The sequence below is a fragment of the Medicago sativa genome, chromosome 7, assembly GCF_051527215.1.
Source record: "Medicago sativa cultivar Bolivia chromosome 7, Bolivia_mono, whole genome shotgun sequence".
In the NCBI taxonomy this organism is placed as follows: Eukaryota; Viridiplantae; Streptophyta; class Magnoliopsida; order Fabales; family Fabaceae; genus Medicago; species Medicago sativa.
Window position 1 is genome coordinate 46060707 of NC_140755.1, and position 19189 is coordinate 46079895.

Genomic DNA, 19189 nt, shown 5'->3' on the forward strand with positions numbered 1-19189 from the left:
ACCGTTGCACCATTTTCTTGCTTTTCTTCATCTTCTTCATTGAAGCTTTTCATACTCTGTTTTTCTGCAACTTGAATTCTTCTCTGAATTTCCATGGCGCCTCGTAATTCATCTCCTGACACTGAATCAGTTTACTTTGTTCATCCTAGTGAGAATCCTAATTCTCTTTCTATTACTCCTAAGCTCACCAGTTCCAATTACATTGCATGGAGTCGCACTGTTGAGCGTTCTTTAGGAATGAAGAACAAATTAGGTTTCATCAATGGTTCAATTCCAATGCCTGATGAAGATGACTTAAACCGTTCAGCTTGGGAACGTTGTAATCATCTCGTTCAATCTTGGCTCATCAATTCGGTGTCAGAATCTATTGCACCAACTATTGTGTTTTGTGACACAGCTCTTGAGGTATGGCTTGATTTGAAAGAAAGATTTTCCAAAGTTGATCGTATTCATATTGCAAATTTGCGTTCATCAATTAACAACTTGAAGCAAGGTTCTAAGAGTGTTTTAGAGTATTTCACTGAAATGAAATCTCTTTGGGAAGAGTTATCTTCACATAGACCAATCCCTAATTGTGTTTGTGTTCATCCTTGTCGTTGTGCTGCTTCTAGAACTGCCAAGTATCATAGAAATGAAGATCAAATAATGTAGTTTTTAACTGGTTTAAATGATCAATTCTCTGTGGTGAGAACTCAAGTTCTTCTTCTTGATCCTCTTCCTTCTTTGAACAAAGTTTACTCTTTGGTTGTTCAAGAGGAGAGTAATCATGCTTCTCTCATTTCATTAATTATTTCTGAAGATTCCTTTGTTCAAATTAATGCCTCTGATTCAAGGAAACCTCAAGGGCGTGGTAAAGGTTCCTATGGTAATAAACCAACTAGATTATGTACTTTCTGCAACCGTACAAATCATATTGTGGATTTTTGCTACATGAAGCATGGCTACCCCAATGTTAATAGATCCATGCCTCGTGCCAATGCAAATGCTGCTTGTCAAGAAGATATAGAAACTGGTGCTTCATCTTCTTCTGGTTCAGGTGCTTCTGCAGGTTCTCCTTCTGCTGGTTTCTCTCAAGAGCAGCTTGCTCAGCTTGTATCCATGCTACAACAATCAAACTTAGTTGTTTCAGCATCTCCTCCTTCACAAGCTACTTCAAATCATGTCACTTCCACCAGCATTGCAACACCTGATGCTTCTGCAGGTATATCTGCTTCTGTTTCTTCTTCCACAAGTAAACTTTCATTTTGGCTCATTGACTCAGGTGCAAATGAGCATATTTGTTGTGATCTTTCATATTTCAGTTCCTTTTATAGAATCAAACCTATGTATGTCTCTTTACCTAATGGTAACTTGGTATTAGCTTATCATGCTGGCACTGTCTCTTTCAATTCCAAGTTTATATTGCATCATGTTCTTTATTCACCCCATTTTAAACTCAACCTTATTTCTGTAGCCAAAGTATGTGAATCATTGTCTTGTTTCTTTCAATTTTATCTTGACAAATGTATCATACAGGACCAACAGTCTTTGAAGATGATTGGTTTGGCTAAACAAATGGATGGCTTATACAAGTTTAATCCTTCATGCAAAGCTTCAAATATTGAGTCATATTCCATTTCTAGTGCTTCTTGTAATGCTGTTTTACCTTTCAGTTGTAATAAACATGATCATTTTGTACCTAATGATGCCTTGTGGCACTTTAGACTTGGTCATTTGTCTCATCAAATACTATCCAAAATGTCTCTTTTATATCCTGATATTACCTTTAATAATAAAGATACTTGTGATCTTTGCCATTTTGCCAAGCACAAGCATTTACCTTTTACTCCTAGTTCTTCATATGCTTCTATCAATTTTGAGCTTATACATTTAGATATTTGGGGTCCTTTATCTGTTACTTCTGTTCATGGACACAGATACTTTCTTACTATTTTAGATGACCATAGCAGATTCCTTTGGGTTATTCTTCTTAAAACCAAATCTGAAGTACCAAGTTATGTCCAGCACTTCATTCTCATGATTAAAAATCAATTTCATATAACCCCTAAGTTCATAAGATCTGATAATGGCCCTGAATTCAATTTATCCAACTTTTATGCATCTCATGGTATTCTCCATCAAAAATCTTGTGTTGAAACCCCACAACAAAATGGTAGGGTTGAAAGAAAACATCAACATATTTTGAATGTTGGTAGAGCCTTATTGTATCAATCCAAACTTCCACCTTCTTTTTGGTCCTATGTTATTCATCATGCAGTTTTCCTTATTAATAGAGTTCCAACACCTATATTACAAAATCACTCTCCTTATTTCATGCTTCATCATAAACTGCCTAACATTTCTTTGTTTAAGGTTTTTGGATGCCTTTGTTATGCTTCCACCTTACAATCTCATAGAACAAAGTTACAACCTAGAGCTAGAAAATCCATTTTCTTGGGTTATAAGACAGGTTATAAAGGTTTCACCTTGTATGATCTTCATTCCAGAGAAATTTTTGTCTCTAGACATGTAACCTTTCATGAAAACCATCTTCCTTATCATCATTCACCTTCTTCCACCTCACCTGATTGGGAATATTTTTCTCATCAGTCTCCTTCTCCTTCTGTTGATACATCTCTTTCATAACCTCCTATTCTTGATGATATTATTTCTCCCTCTACCACTACTTCTTCTTCACAGCCTCCTCACATTGTTGAACCTATCCCTCCATCTTCACCTGCTACTCCCTTTGTTCCCAGACATTCCACCAGGAACATCAATGCTCCTTCTTATTTGCAAGATTATGTTTGCAATAATATTCATGCATCTACATATCCTATTTCCCATTATGTTTCTCATCACATGTTATCTAATGCTCATTCTTCTTTTGTGTTGTCCCTTCACTCTCAACCTGAGCCCACATCATATGCTGAAGCAAGTAAATATGATTGTTGGAAGCATGCCATGCAAGCTGAACTTCAAGCTCTTGAGAAAACTGGTACTTGGAAACTTGTGGATTTACCCCCAAATGTCAAGCCTATTGGTTGCAGATGGATCTACAAGATCAAATTTCATGCTGATGGCTCTATTGAGAGATACAAAGCTAGACTTGTAGCCAAAGGTTACAATCAAATTGAAGGCTTGGACTATTTTGACACATACTCTCCAGTTGCTAAGCTTACAACTGTCAGACTTGTGATTGCTTTGTCTTCAATGCATAACTGGCATATTCATCAACTTGATGTTAACAATTCTTTTCTTCATGGTGAACTACAAGAGGATGTGTACATGATAGTTCCCCCTGGCATCAAACCTGACAAACTAAATCGAGTCTGCAAGCTTCTGAAATCTCTCTATGGTTTGAAACAGGCCAGTAGGAAGTGGTATGAAAGATTAACTTCCACTCTCATGAATCATGGTTACATTCAGGCAGCTTCTGATCATTCCTTGTTTGTGAAGAAAACATCATCCTCATTTACTATTCTTTTGGTTTATGTGGATGACATCATACTTGCAGGCAACTCTCTTCAGGAATTCACTCACATCAAATGTGTTTTGGATTCATTGTTTAAAATCAAGGATTTGGGTCAGTTAAAATACTTCTTAGGCATTAAAGTTGTACATTCCAAATCAGGAATTTCTCTATGTCAGAGAAAGTATTGTTTGGATTTACTTGATGATTCAGGCACTATAGGTTCCAAACCTGTATCCACTCCTTCTGATTCATCAGTTAAGCTTCATCATGATTCTGGTCCTCTATATGATGATGTTCCTGCCTATAGAAGATTGGTAGGTAGACTGCTATATCTTAATACTACCAGACCAGACATCACTTTCATCACCCAGCAACTGAGTCAATTTCTCTCTAAACCAACTCAAGCTCATCATCATTGTTTTATCTTGGTTTTTCGGGTGTCAAACATTGATTAAGTTTGAACCTTTTTAACCTTTGATATCTCATTTTTTCTTGGGAAGGGAAAAATAAGAAAAACCCTTGAGAATCGAGGTTCGAGAGTTGTTTTCGTTATGGGAAGGTGTTAGGCACCCATAACGACTATAGTACCCTATAGGAACCGTCTTTACTTTCTACGCACGCGCTTTATTTTTAAATGTTTATTTGAAAATGTTATTTACACCTAAGGGTTTCCTAGGTTAAGAATTGAAGGGAGAAAAATGTGTTTGAGGGATCAACAATGTGAGGGATCAAACTCCATGTAGTTCTCTTCCAGAAAATGTTTTTTGTTTTTGTTGGTTGATTTTAATTTTGAAAATGGAATTTTGAAGAATAAGAGAGAGGCCTCAAGGGCATAAGATTTGGAAAATGTGAGGTGGAATTAGTTATTTTGCAAAAGAAGGTCTAAGTATGATTAAAGTTCATTAAGGTTTTTGTTTAAGAAAATAAAGGGAAAATTCAATGGGGTTTTGATCCCAAGGTTTATTTGGAAAATTATTTGAGTGAAGTTGTTCATGTTTTTTTGGAAAAGAGAATTTTTCTAAGTATCGTGATTCCTAAGCATACATCTAAAGCATACATCTAAAGTATCCATGTGATGTGTGTGCATGTGTCGGTGCTTGTGTCGGTGTACATCATTAGAGTCCATTGTCCTTTACATATGCCCTAGTTTACATGCTATGGTCTTGCAAGAATTTAAAAGCATAAAGAACATTACAAAATCCCTAAGTCTTTACATGCTAAGTCTTAGCAAAGTTTAAAGTGCAAGAAATAAAAGCTAAGAATATAAGATGGAGGATGAGATGCTTATGGATGAATGAAACATGAAATGAGAGGGTTAGTAGCATAAGGCATAATAGAATAGAAATTATAAGCAAAAGAAACACTAAAAAACTTGACAAAAAGTAACAAAACTCTTAACATGAAAGTGGCAAAATATACCTAAAATTTGTCATAACATCTAAACAAGTATATGACCTATAATCCTCATATCATAATAATTTTTCAAAGGCTTTATTGCATCAATAATGTGAGAATTATAAGAACATATTCAAGTCAAGGATTATGATATATTTTTAGATACATTTGGCACTTTATTTTCACAAACAATTGTTTACATGACTTGTAAAACAAGAAACTAATACCATACATCACAAACAGCACCTAAATATACTACACTAAAGACAAACATATCACAAAATTTAATCATCAAGTATCGATCATCATGAGACAAAATATTGGAATCAAATCATGCAAAAACTTCACAAACATTGACAAAAGGCACTAAAATCACAAACAAATCACCTATATTTTTATCCATTTTTTTAACATGTCAAAATATTATGAGAAACAAATCTTAAACTTCAAAAATAGTTGCAAGAAAGTTCACAAGATTTTTAGAAATTTTTAACAAGATTTTTAACAAGAAATGAAAAAGAATTGAATTAACAAAGAACAAACTACTTTCATGTATTTTTAATCAAGGTTAATATGTAAAACATATCAAAATTTATTGAAAATAACAAGAAAATATTGAACCAATTTTTAGGAATTTTATCATGCATTTTGAGGCAAACAGGGGTGTAATCAACAAGAAACAGTGCCAAAATAGCAAAAAAATAAAGCAAAACGAAATTCAACAGCAAAGTTAGGCCCAAGCCCAAGGTTAACATGGATCTGGATCTCAGGAAGTTACAGGAGCCATAGGATTGATCCAGATGGATCAAACCTAGATCCAACGGCCAGGATGCAAGGGGAATGGACCGGTGCTAGACCGGTCCGGTTTAACTGCCTATAAATGCCTAGGAGGACCGGTTTAATTCACTTCCTCCCTTCATTTCTCTCTCGAAGGTTCTCTCTCTCTCTCTCTCTCTCTCACTCTAGCTGTCTGTTCCCTCTCCTTCTCAACGGTTTCTGGAAATAAACAGGCCGAAGAAGATGAAGATCGGCCGGAATCTTCATGATTCCGCCGGAATCTTCATCCAAACCACCGTCACCTCCAGATTCTGGCGAGGTTGAAACTTTCATCGATTTAAACGAAACAAACCCTAATCTATTCTATTTTTCCTCCTAAACACAAATCCAAAGCCAGGAATCACATGCAAGCACTAAAACGTTGTGGATCGGAGAAAAACTTTACGGTTTTCAAAATGTTTTTAGATCTTAAAACTTTTTCAAAAGAAACCTTCTCGAAGTTCACCAATCTACATCGTTTCGTTGATTAGACACACTCACGCGCCTTCGTTGATGTTTTGAAAGAAAAGAAGAGAAGGTTTGTGATGTTACCTGTCTTAATCGGAGATTCGAACAGAAATTTCACTCGAGAACTTCGTAACTGCTTCTGATTCTTCTGGTGTTTGATTTGTTGTCTCCGGAAACCGAAAATAAATCGGTGAGCTGCTTCTTCTTCTCCGGTTCAAGCCTAGCTTCGATCTCTCTTCTTCTCTCACTCGAACTCCGTGATCGTATGAATTCGTTGCTCCGGTGACGAATTTGTGCTTGAATTGCGGAAGTTAGAGGTTCGATGATGATGATTCTTCAATGAATCACTGAGAACTGTTATGGATTTGTCGAATTGATAATGAATTTTGAGATTAGGGTTTGAATGTTCTTGAGGTTTTTCTGGAGATTTTTGGAAACAGTTAGGATTTTGATCTTCTTGAGAAGAGAGAGAAATGGGAAAAGTGTTTGTTGAGCTGGCGTTGAATGATTGATTGCCTCTGTTGCGGTGGCTGAGATGGCTTTATATAGGTTGACATGTGTACCATTGGACCAATGAGCTTGTGACATGTGTCCTGGAACATTTGGCTCGGCCTTGCTATATTTTTGGATTGAATTTGGGGTTTGGACCATTCTGCAATTTCTGAAAGTGCAAGGACCAAAATGCAAAATGGATAAACTGGACTAAAGTGCAATTTTAAACATCCAGGGGACTAAAGTGTAAATTGAAAAAAGCTTAAAGAGAAAATAAAATGAAAAAAGGACTAAAATGAAAATGATAGTAAAATAGGGACTAAAATGAAAATAATAATAAAATTTGGTTAAAACTTGGTAATTTGAAATAAACGTAAAGTGAAACGAATAAAAAATACAAGAAGGACTAAAATGAACCAACTACAAAAATGAGGTACTTTAAAGTAAAACCTCTCTATGTCAAAATTTTATGTGAAATGACCAAAATGCCCCTAGGGACTAAACTGACCCTAAATGACTCAAATGTAATTTTTGAAATGGATTTTAACATGGAATCGAAACAAAGACTTATACAACAAATTGAAAAGACTCAGAGACAATTTTCAGGGACTAAAATGAGTTTGAACACAGGAAATGACTAAAATGCCCTTTTCCATGATTTTTGCAAATAAACTTGAAATAAAATGCAGAGAAATATGCAATTGGTCAGAGGGACTCTCCAATGACTTGTAATGCAAGAAAAACATTTTGGATGGTTTTAAATGCAAGAAAACATAGACAAAGTTACAATTGAAAATATTTTTAAAACAAAAACAGTAAAATATGCAGATAAAGCATGGTAAAATATCAGGGTTAAACAATAGCAAATTGGCAATCTCTCAATAGTAATAGACACATATCAGGGATGGAAGAACATTTTAAGCAAGTATTTTTAGGTCCAAAATTAGGGTATGACAATCATGCAGCTTTAAGAGTCTTAAAATACCTCAAGGGATGTCCAGGCAATGGTTTGTTCTTTCCCAGAAACACTTCTCTTGCCCTACAAGGATTTTCAGATGCAGATTGGGCTGGCTGTCTTGACACTAGAAAATCTATTTCTGGTCAGTGTTTCTTTTTAGGAAGCTCTCTAATTTCATGGAGGACAAAGAAGCAGATCACTGTATCCAGATTTTCAGATGGAAGAACATTTTGAGCAAGTATTTTTAGGTCCAATATTAGGGTATGACAGCTGCCCCTATTTAAGTTTCTTTGTCCGGAGGGTCAAGAGACGAAGTCTTTGATTTGACGGGACAAAGATACTTAAATATTAACATTTGCACTGTTTTTGGACATAAAAATACGCTCTCACATTTCCAAAGACATGAATGCCATGCAACATTTTGATTATGAATGCAAGACAAACAACTGGAGTCTACAGAGCATGTCATATCACTGGGGATCTAAGTAGACATTAACAGGGCAGACAAACCAGGGGACAAAAGGTAGGTACAAGCTGTTTTTTGGATCGAACTAGCCACTTGACCAAGTACTACAAACAAAAGGTGGGTACAAGCTGTTCTTCGGATTGAACTTGCTACTTGACCGAGGATAGGAGTACAAGACAGGTACAAGCTATTCTTTGGATCGAACTTGTCACTTGACCGAAAACATAGACATATAGGCAGATACAAGCTGTTCTTTGGATCGAACTTGCTACTTGATCAAAAACACAACATGCAGGCAGGTGCAAACTGTTCTTTGGATCGAACTTGATGTTTGACCTATAACAAAACATAAGCCGGGTACAAACTGTTCTTTGGATCGAACTTGCTGTTTGACCGATAACAAAACATAAGTCGGGTACAAACTGTTCTTTGGATCGAACTTGTCGTTTGACCGGAAACATAGGCATACAAGCAGGTACAAGTTGTTCTTTGGATCAAACTAGCCACTTGACCAAGATACATTGGAGGTTTGATTCAACAAGATACAAATTGGGGGTAAATTGACATTGACTTGATTTGAAAATAGACATGACCATTATCGTTGGCCCAAGATCAAATTGAGAGTGGATTAACATGGACGGAGACATTGAATTGAATTGAAAGTTGACATTGAAAGAGATATTGAAAGTTGAAAATAATCAGAGACACAAGCATAGACATAGACATGGAATTGAATTGAGAGTTTAACAGAGACATAGACATAGGCATAGACATTGAATTGAGGGTTGAAATTAAACTGAATTGGAAGTTGAGATTGAGTTGAATTGAAATTGGTATTGAGTTGAATTGGAAGTTGAGATTGGGGAATGCAACATGTATGTATGGTATAACAATGTCATCAAATGCATGAGCACATAGGATGCATGATTATGCATGTATGAATGCTTGGAAGTGTATGATTGGTTTACAATTCGGCAGAGAAGTTTCACAGTGGCAGACAAAACATTGGAAAATTGGGCACGTAGTGGCTCGTGCTATAACATATACACATGGAAATCCTCTTTGGAGAGACCGTCGTTGAGACGTATTGAAACCATGGCTGAGGGCAATATATCACATCACATATACAAAACTTGCAGAAGAGGGAACTTTGGAAGATTCTTTGATATAGATCGCCGTTGCTAGGCGTGTCAGTGCTGGGTAAACATTGGATGTTCGCATCTGTGGTCAATGCTTTTCATATCATTTTTCATTCTTTCATTTTTCAATCCCATTTTTGCCTGAACCGCCCTTTCGGGTTTTCGATCCACCCGGAATAAATTCTTTTCATTGCCCCATTTTTGCCTGAATTGCCTTTACAGGTTGTCAATCAGCGGGGTGCTCCTTTTTGCCTAAGCCGCCCTTTCGGGTTTTCGACTTAGCGAGCTTTTCATTTGCATTTTCATTTTTCACTTTCATTCTGTTTTTTCCATTCTTACCATTGACCACAGATCATCTTGGGGAACAACCTGCCCATAACATGTATTGAAATAGACATTGATAGACATTTATTCATGCATGTTTCACTTGAATGTACCCTATTGCTCAGGTTTGCTTTCAAAATAGACAGAAAAAGGTTTTTCAATTTTCAAAGATGTTTGTTTCAGACATTGACATTATCAAATAGAAAGAAAATATTTTGTATATATATCATAGAAAGAAAATATAATTTCAAACAAAAGTACAGGCTCAAATTGATGTAGAAGAGTGAAAGTCAGCCAAAGGCATAACTCCACGGATTTACAAAGCTTGGAAAATGGTAATTTTATTGGTTGCTGATACGTTGAGCACGACGACCACTACATTTCATAGAAATTTTGAATTCACAAATACAGAAGCTTCTGATGAAGACGATCATTGATAGCTGCAGATGCCCCAAGGGGTGATGGTGGTTTGCCAGATATAGTTATTTGTCTTTCATTATCAATCTCATTTTTGCATGAACCGCCCTTTCGGGTTTTCGGCTCATCGAGACGCTCATTTTTGCCTGAGTTGCGCACAATCTCAGCGAGCTTTTTCATATTCATTGTTTTTTGTCCCTAACTTTTGCCTGGATCGCCTTTTCAGGTTTTCGATCCACCGAGAAGCGCATTTTTGCCTAGGCCGCCCTTTCGGGTTTTCGACCTACCACACTGTTCTTTTCATTTTTAGACAAAGTATTTCTTGACTATATCGGCATTTACAGGATTCGGAAGCTCAACACCATCCATGTGTGTAAGGATCAAGGCACCACCAGAGAAAACCTTCTTGACAACATAAGGACCTTCATAGTTAGATGTCCATTTGCCCCTTGGGTCGGGTTGTTGACTTATCCTTCTTTTCAACACAAGTTTCTCCTTCCTTGAATTCTCGAGGTCGGACTTTCTTGTCAAAAGCATTCTTCATTCGTACTTGATACAACTGTCCATGAGCCATAGCATTCATGCGTTTCTCTTCAATCAAATTCAACTGATCATACCGACTTTGACACCATTCAGCCTCAGTCAATTTTGCTTCCATGATCACTCAAAGAGATGGAATCTCCACTTCCAGAGGGAGAACTGCTTCCATGCCATATACAAGAGAGAAAGGGGTTGCCCCGGTTGAGCTGCGCACCGTGGTACGGTAACCATGCAGGGCAAAAGGTAGCATCTCATGCCAGTCTTTGTAAGTAGTGACCATCTTCTGAACAATCTTCTTGATGTTCTTGTTAGCGGCCTCAACTGCACCATTCATCTGAGGTCTGTAAGGAGAAGAGTTGTGATGTTCAATCTTGAATTCTTCGCATAAAGCTTGCACCATGTTATTGTTCAGATTGGAACCATTGTCAGTGATGATCTTGTTGGGAACACCATATCAACAGATGATGTTATTCTTGATAAATTTGACAACCACTTGTTTGGTCACATTTGCATAGGAAGCAGCTTCAACCCACTTGGTGAAGTAGTCAATTGCTACTAGAATGAAACGATGTCCATTAGAAGCTTTTGGCTCGATTCTTCCGATCATGTCAATGCCCCACATAGAGAAAGGCCATGGGGAAGAGATAACATTGAGAGCATGTGGAGGCACATGAATTTTGTCGGCATAGATTTGACATTTGTGGCATCTCTTGGCATGTTTGTAGCAGTCACGCTCCATAGTCATCCAGTAATAGCCGGCTCTTAACAGTTTTCTTGACATAGTATGGCCCGTAGCATGGGTCCCAAAAGTACTGTCATGTACATCATGCATCAATTTCTCAGCTTCTTGTTCATCAACGCATCTCAACAGGACCATGTCATAGTTCCTCTTGTATAGGATTTCTCCGTCCAGAAGGAATTTACTAGCCAGTCTTCTCAACATTTTCTTGTCTTTGTTAGAAGCACCAGGTGGATATTTACGATTCTGCGAGAATTGCTTGATGTCATAATACCAAGGCTTTCCATCATTCACATCTTCATCAGCCTGATCTGGCATATTTTCAATAGTAAGCACATGAGCGGGTCTATCAAGACGCTGCACCTTGATTATGGGCACGTCATTCCAGTTATTCACACGAAACATGGAAGACAAAGTAGCAAGAGCAGCAGCCATCTGGTTTTCATCTCGAGGGATATGGTGCAGCTCAACCTTTGTAAAGTATGTTAACAGACGTCTTGCATAGTCATGGTAAGGGATCAGCTTCTCAAGATGAGTCTCCCATTCACCTTTTATCTGATTAATAACAAGTGCAGAATCACCGTAGATGTCAAGACGTTTGATCCTCAGGTCAATTGCTTCTTCAATTCCCAAGATACATGCTTCATATTCAGCCATGTTGTTCGTGCATTCAAAAGTTATTCGGGCAGTAAAAGGAATGTGGTGCCCCTGCGGAGTTACAACAACGGCCCCAATCCCTTTACCATAAGCATTGACAGCACCATCAAATACCAACCCCCATTTGCTATTGGGATCTGGCCCTTCGTTGATCAGTGGTTCCTCACAGTCTTTTGCTTTGAAATACATAATCTCTTCATCAGGGAATTCAAACTTGATTGACTGGTAGTCATCAAGAGGTTGACAAGCAAGATGCTCAGCAAAGATACTTCCTTTGATTGCTTTTTGAGCTTTATACACAATGTCATATTCAGACAACAACATTTGCCAACGTGAAATCTTTCCGGTGACAGCAGGCTTTTCAAAGATGTACTTGATTGGATCCATTCGGGATATCAACCAAGTTGTATGATTCACCATATAATGACGCAGGCGTTTGGCGGCCCAAGCTAAAGCACAACAAGTCTTTTCAAGCATTGTATACCGAGTCTCACAGTCAGTGAATTTCTTGCTCAGATAGTAGATAGCATGTTCTTTCTTTCCAGTCTCGTCTTGTTGACCGAGAACACAACCCATGGATTCATCTAACACCGACAGATACATGATCAAAGGCCTTCCTTCCACTGGCGGGACAAGGATAGGTGGTTCCAACAGGTATTCTTTAATGCTATCAAAAGCTTCCTGGCATTCATCATTCCATACAACAGGCTGATTCCTTCTGAGTAATTTGAAAATTGGTCCACAAGTAGCAGTCATGTGAGCTATGAATCTTGAAATGTAATTCAGGCGTACATGGAAACCTCTGACTTTCTCTTCAGTTTGAGGAGCTGGCATCTCTCTGATGGCTCGGACTTTGTCAGGATCCACTTCGATGCCTCTTTGGCTGACAATGAAGCCTAGCAACATTCCAGATCTTATACCGAATGTACATTTGTTGGGATTCAATCGCAGCTTGTACTTCTTCAACCTTTCAAACATCTTTTTCAAGTATACAACATGTTGCTCTTTGTCACTTGATTTCACAATCATATCATCTACATATACCTCAATCTCTTTGTGAATCATATCATGAAACAGAGTAGTCATACCCCTTTGATAGGTAGCACCAGCATTTATCAAGCCGAAAGGCATCACTTTATAACAGAATGTTCCCCATGGAGTGATGAAGGACGTCTTTTCTCTATCTTCAGGAGACATCCGTATCTGGTTATAGCAGGAGAAACCATCCATAAAGGAGAACACTTTGGATTGAGCAGTACTGTCAACGAGCCCATCAATATGTGGCAATGGGAAGTTATCTTTCGGACTGGCTTTATTCAAATCTCTGTAATCAACACACATTCGTACTTTCCCATCTTTCTTTGGTACTGGTACAATGTTGGCAATCCATTCAGGATATTCAGCTGTCATGAGGAAACCCGCATCAATTTGCTTTTGCACCTCAGCCTTAATCTTGAGAGCCATGTCTGGATGAGACCTTCTCAATTTCTGCTTGACGGGAGGGCATTCAGGTCTTGTTGGTATCCGATGCTCCACAATCTTGGGATCTAGACCCGGCATGTCCTCATAGGACCATGCGAAGACATCCGGATAATCACGGAGAAGCTGAGTAATCTTCTTTTTTACTTCTGGCTCAAGTGCTGCACCAATTTTGATCTCCCGCTTGTTCTCTTCAGTACCCAGATTAACGAGCTCAATCTCTTCCTAGTGAGGCTGAATGGTTTTTCTTTCTTGCTCGAGCAGTCGAGTGATCTCATACGGTATCTCTTCATCATCATCCTCATCTTTAGCTTCATATACAGGGAATTCAAAATTTGGAGGAACCATAGGGTCACTGTGTTCAACGGGTTTATTATGGTTCAATCTGCATAATATGATTGGGATGATTTTAGAAAAATGTTTTTCATGCAGATTTTTGAAATTAATAAGAAAATACAGATGTTTTGGTTTTTTCTAGCATTACCATTATTTCCAAGAAAAAGGCACTAAAAAAAGTAAAAAACAAAGAGTCGCGGAAAAGACGACAACTTTTATTGATAACGGCAGTGCCGAAACAAACACGCCCTTACAAAGACATCACCTTCGCCTTGGGCAGAGCGAAAGGATTGTTATTTTGAAATCAAAAAAAGCATGAGCAACAAGACACATTACATGGAAGCATGCATGACTAAAGGAATATCAACGGCCTCCCAATTTCTCACGGTGCCTCCTGGTACAACAAACACAGGCGCATAACTACTCTCAACAGCATCTTCGGCAATAGTATTGATAAACCCAGCACTGTAGAAAGTTCCTGTTGAAACGCCTGAGGTCGGGGAGAACCCAAGGCCCTCTTTGCGCTTATTCTCCAGAATCTGTATCACTTTGCCCCAGCCGGCAGTTTGCCCTTCTTGAACAGCTTTTTGGGCGTCTTTCAATGAGGCCATAGTAGCACTAGCTCTTCGAGGCTCTGCACCTTCAATAGTCAATCCCTAGAATGACGTCCCTTCAGCGGATCCTGCCTCAACACAAGAGAAAGATGACACTTGGCTAACCAGATACGCTTGTTCACCATGTACAGTGACAAGCTTACCATTCCTTACAAACTTGAGATTTTGATGCAGAGTGGAAGTCACTGCCCCAACATCGTGAATCCACGGTCTTCTGAGGAGGCAACTGTAAGATGCATTGATGTCCATGACTTGGAAAGTGACTTGGAACGTCTCCGAACCAATGGTAATTGGCAGATCTACCTCTCCAAGAACATCCTTACGGGATCCGTCAAAAGCCTTGACCAAATAGCTGCTTCCCCTTATAGAGATTCCATGATGGCTCAACTGTCTTAGTGTAGACTCAGGCATTACATTTAAGGATGATCTAGTGTCAACCAACACACCGGATATCATGTCAGACTTACAGTTCACCGAGATATGCAAAGCAAAGTTGTGGTATTTCCCTGCTTCGGGAAGTTCATCGTCACCAAACCACAAGTTATTACAAGCAGTAATGTTACCCACTATTCCATCGAACTGATCCACGGAGACTTCATGATCAACATAGGCCTGTTCCAGCACTTTCATCAACACCTTCCTGTGAGCTTCCGAGCTCAGGAGCAAAGACAAGATAGATATTTTTGACGGAATTTGCAGCAGCTGGTCTACAATCTTATAATCGCTCTTTTTGATGAGCCTCAAAATTTCATCCAGATTGGACTCTTCAATAGACTGGCCCGATGGGCTGGCATTCTTGTCAACAGGAGGAGCAACTTGTGGAGTTACTGTGGCAGCAGGCGTAACAACCTTCTTCTGGAACAAGGATGGACGGACCCTTCCACTTCTCAGAGTTGTAGTTTCTTCAGCAATGTTACTAACTGCAGCTGAGGATACGAAAGGCACTTCTACCCCATTCTCAATCATAGTCGCGTCATACTTGTAAGGAATTGCTTTAGTAGAGGCATAAGAGACCAGACCTGGTAGTTTGATCACCAAAGGTTCGACCTTCCTAGTCTGAGATACATTCTTGACAGGGGAATCATGAAACATTGGCACAATCATACAAACGTCACTGACAATCAAGTGCTTGTTATCCATTAGGCTCTGTATGTCATCCTGCACTAGACGACAACCCATAGGATTCTGAAGACATCCTGAACAGGAAGCATGATTATGATTAAACAAGGAAGCTTGACAAAGCTTGACATGTAGCGGGACCAGAGGAGTGGCAACATTACGGACATCTAAAGCGGGGGATCCTTGGGGAACCCGAGATATTTTAAACTCATCAAAAGCACCGACTCTTTCAAAAGCCTCAATCATGTTAACAGCCGCATGGTTTAGAAGTGGATTGTCAAGAACGTGCGGGACACTATTTTCAAAAGTCAACTGTCCCCTGTCTATTAGGTCCTTTACAACATACTTCAGAGCATAACAACCTTCCACATCGTGGCCTTGAGCGCCTTGATGGAATTCACATGTGAGATCCTGTCAGAACCTGGGAGGCAATGGCGTAGGCGGAGGCTTGCCTAGCCTGGTGACGCAATGTCCTTTAGCAAGTAGGGTTGGGAGCAGATCAGCATACCGCATCGGTATTGGTGGAAAATAAGGCCTGGGCCGAGGGCCCTGTTGTTGCGGCTGTTGCTGTTGAGCAGGAGGCTGTTGTTGTACCTACTAGGCAATGGCATTAACGGGTGCTGGTGGTTGACCCGGTGGCAAAGGATATTGCTGATAGAACGGTGGGAAGAAAGGATGTTGAGAGTATTGCATATATTGGTAGGGTAGAGGTAACTGAGCAGCATTAATAGGAGCGACAGCAGCTGTAGACTGGTTACCGGATACCATCCCTACTTTGGATTCCTTCTTCTTATGGTAGCCGTTACCAAACTTCTTTGGCTCACTAGCTGAGGATTCACCTTTTTCAAGAACAATGATGCCTTCTCTGACAGCATCCTCTAGACGAGTTCCCATAGTAACCATGTCGGAGAAGTTATTTGGTGCAGAGACTATCATTCTTTTCATATATTCTTTTTTCAAAGTTTTCAGGAATGTCTGTGTCAATTCTTCCTCATCAAGTCGAGGAGAAATACGGGCAGCTGCCCCTCTCCATCTCTGAGCATATTCACGGAAAGTTTCGTCTGTCTTCTGAGACAAAGACTTAAGAGAATCCCTATTCGGCTTCAAACGAGTATTAAACTCATAATGACTTTCAAAAGCAGCAGCGAGTTCCTCAAAAGTATGGATATTGTCTTTACTCAAACCTGTGTACCAGTCTGCCGCATCTTCTGTCAGGCAGTCCTGGAAGCAGTGGATCATTAGTGCATCATTATCTGCGTAGTTGGCCATCTTTTGGACGTACCGAATGACATGGCTATGTGGACAAGAAGATCCGTTGTATTTGTCAAAATCTGGTACTTTAAACTTCTTACGAACCTCAAACTGGGATTCCAGGCATAGATCACGAGCCTTAGCAGAAACACCATTCCCACGGCTAGCTTTGACTTCATGGAGCTCTCCAGCTAGCTCTTTCAACTGTTCTCTCATAGCCTCCACTACAGGGTCCTATCCACGTGGAGTGTCGACATCAATTACCTGAGGCACAGTGTGTACAACAGGATTGGTAACAACAGTGGTTACTTGAGGCATAGAGGTGTTTGCAAAAGCAAGGGTTGTTGTAGGAATCTGTCCTTGATTAGCAATACCAGAAACACCAGCTGCAGTATTAGGAGCATAGAAAGCTGAGAGTCCATAAGGGCGTCCATTGGGCATAACAAACCGAGCATCAGAAGCCATTATGGACAATGGGATGGACGGAATCATTTCAGTAGTAACCGGAACAGACATGGCTGGTTGTTCTTGTGCGGCCAGCAAAGTAGACATAGTGTCATGAGCCTTAGCCAAGTCTTCCTTCATAGCAGCTAATTCGGCATGGAGCTGAGCATTCTCTTCTTCGAAATTGGCCATGTTTCTTCTCTTATACAATCTTGTCTGATGAACTTTGGCTGGTTGGTAAACCTTGCGAGCACGAGCCACCTTTCAAACTGCGGCAGAAGAACAGGAGGTAATGAGCACAAGGGAAGTTTTGTGACTTTTGGTGACCAGTGTATGATGCATATGATGCATGATATGTACAGATGCATATGCAAAAGACTCTTTTTGTGTTATCGAAGGGTTTTTGGACAAATTAGAACTTTTGTAAACATTACTACACAACGATTAATCATAAATGGGAAGCAAACAACCAACATATAGTTTTACAGGACGATTCCCTTTGAAATGCCAAGCCAAGGGATAGACTTTGAAATGTAAACAACATAAACAACAACTAGAAACATCGACAGGAAAACAGGAATCCTCAAGCATAGGAAGTAGAATGATCATCCTCAGGCTCAGACTCAGACTCATAGCTGCAATATCAGGCATAAAAGTCACGGGCACCCCTAGCCCTCTTGGAATCCCTCATAAGCAACCTATCTTCAATTTCTTTTCTAGCCTTAGCCAACTCCCTCTTCAATGTCAAAACCTCATGAGTCTTCTCCTCATCTTTCCCGTCCAAAGTCATGATCAGATTCTCAGCATCGTGGTACCTACCCTTTCACTGATGCTTCTCTCGGCTCTCCATAGCTAGATGCTCCTGATACATCTCCTGAGTAGGCAGAGGTAGAGGTAAAGGCATGGTTGGAGTAGATGCAGACACATATCTCATGGCGAGGTAAGGCATGCCAATCTTCTCAGCCTGGTTTATAACCCACTGAGTATAGGCCTCATGAGCAATACCGGACCTCACACCCATATGTTTCACATCTTTCTTCCGAATCTTGGACCAAGCCTCTATGAAATCTTCCCTTATTCCCGTAGGGGCATTAGAGTAATGGAAGAAATAAGGAGCTGTAGCAAGATAGATGGGCTTCTCTTTCATCGGGAAACCAAATTGTCGCAAGGCGAGCTCCGGGTTGTAGTTGATTCCACCCCGGGTACCAAGAAGAGGTACATTGAGAAATTTTCCACCACCGAATATAATTTCTTTGACTCTAGCAGCGGGAGTAAGCCAAACCACTTCGTTAGGAGTGAGAGCCATGATCCGCTGTGAAATAGTCCAATTCTCCGGATTATCATGGAAAGACTTCGGAAGGTGCGAAATAAACCACCTATAGAGGAGAGGTACACAGCAAAGAATGTATCCACGACCCTTGCCAGATCGATCGTGAATAGCATGGTATGTGTCAGCCAACAAAGTAGGGACTGGATTCTTGGAGTGGAAGATCATGATAGCATTCATATCCACGAAGTCATCAAGATTTAGAAAGAGGATAAGTCCATAGATGAGTAGTGCAAGAATAGCCTCGAGAGTGTCTTGACAAGTGGTTTTGAGATTGGCTTTCTCAAGTAGATATTTCGAAGTAAACCCTCGGATGTGAGCCTTAGTGACAAGATTCTTGGCAACATCGGAGGTCTTGAGATAGAGATCACGGGAAATAACCAAAGGCATAGGAGGATGCTCAAGACCCGTGAAGGGTGTCCCTTTGGCTATGGGTAAACCTGTCAAGGAAGAATAAGCCTCTAGAGTAGGCACCAACTGAAAGTCAGGAAAGGTGAAGCACCGATATTCCCGATCATAGAATTGCACTAGAGTATGCACAAGCTTCTCATCCACGTTAGTCCGGAGAATAGTAAGTAAGTCCCCATAACGATGTCGGAAACTGGTCGGATCCTCGATCTTGAGTGCCAAATCTCTCAAACTAGCCAAATCAACCTCCATGAACTTGTAGGACTTAGTCTTCCCCATTCCTACAATGTTTACAAATTCAATTTGTCTAAGCCCTTCGATAAATGCATGGAAAAAAAGTTTATGC

At 39.7% G+C, this 19189-nt stretch overlaps 1 protein-coding gene across 1 annotated transcript; it reads left to right on the forward strand.

Annotated features, from left to right (window-relative positions):
* Positions 1–93: 93 nt before the first annotated feature.
* LOC146906199 (uncharacterized) lies at positions 94–18873 on the forward strand. The gene is made up of 4 exons (XM_085728764.1): positions 94–620; positions 690–1986; positions 2680–3768; positions 18727–18873. The coding sequence occupies exons 1-4, from the start codon at positions 94–96 to the stop codon at positions 18871–18873; spliced, it is 3060 nt and encodes a 1019-aa protein (XP_085584890.1).
* The last annotated feature ends 316 nt before the right edge of the window (positions 18874–19189 follow it).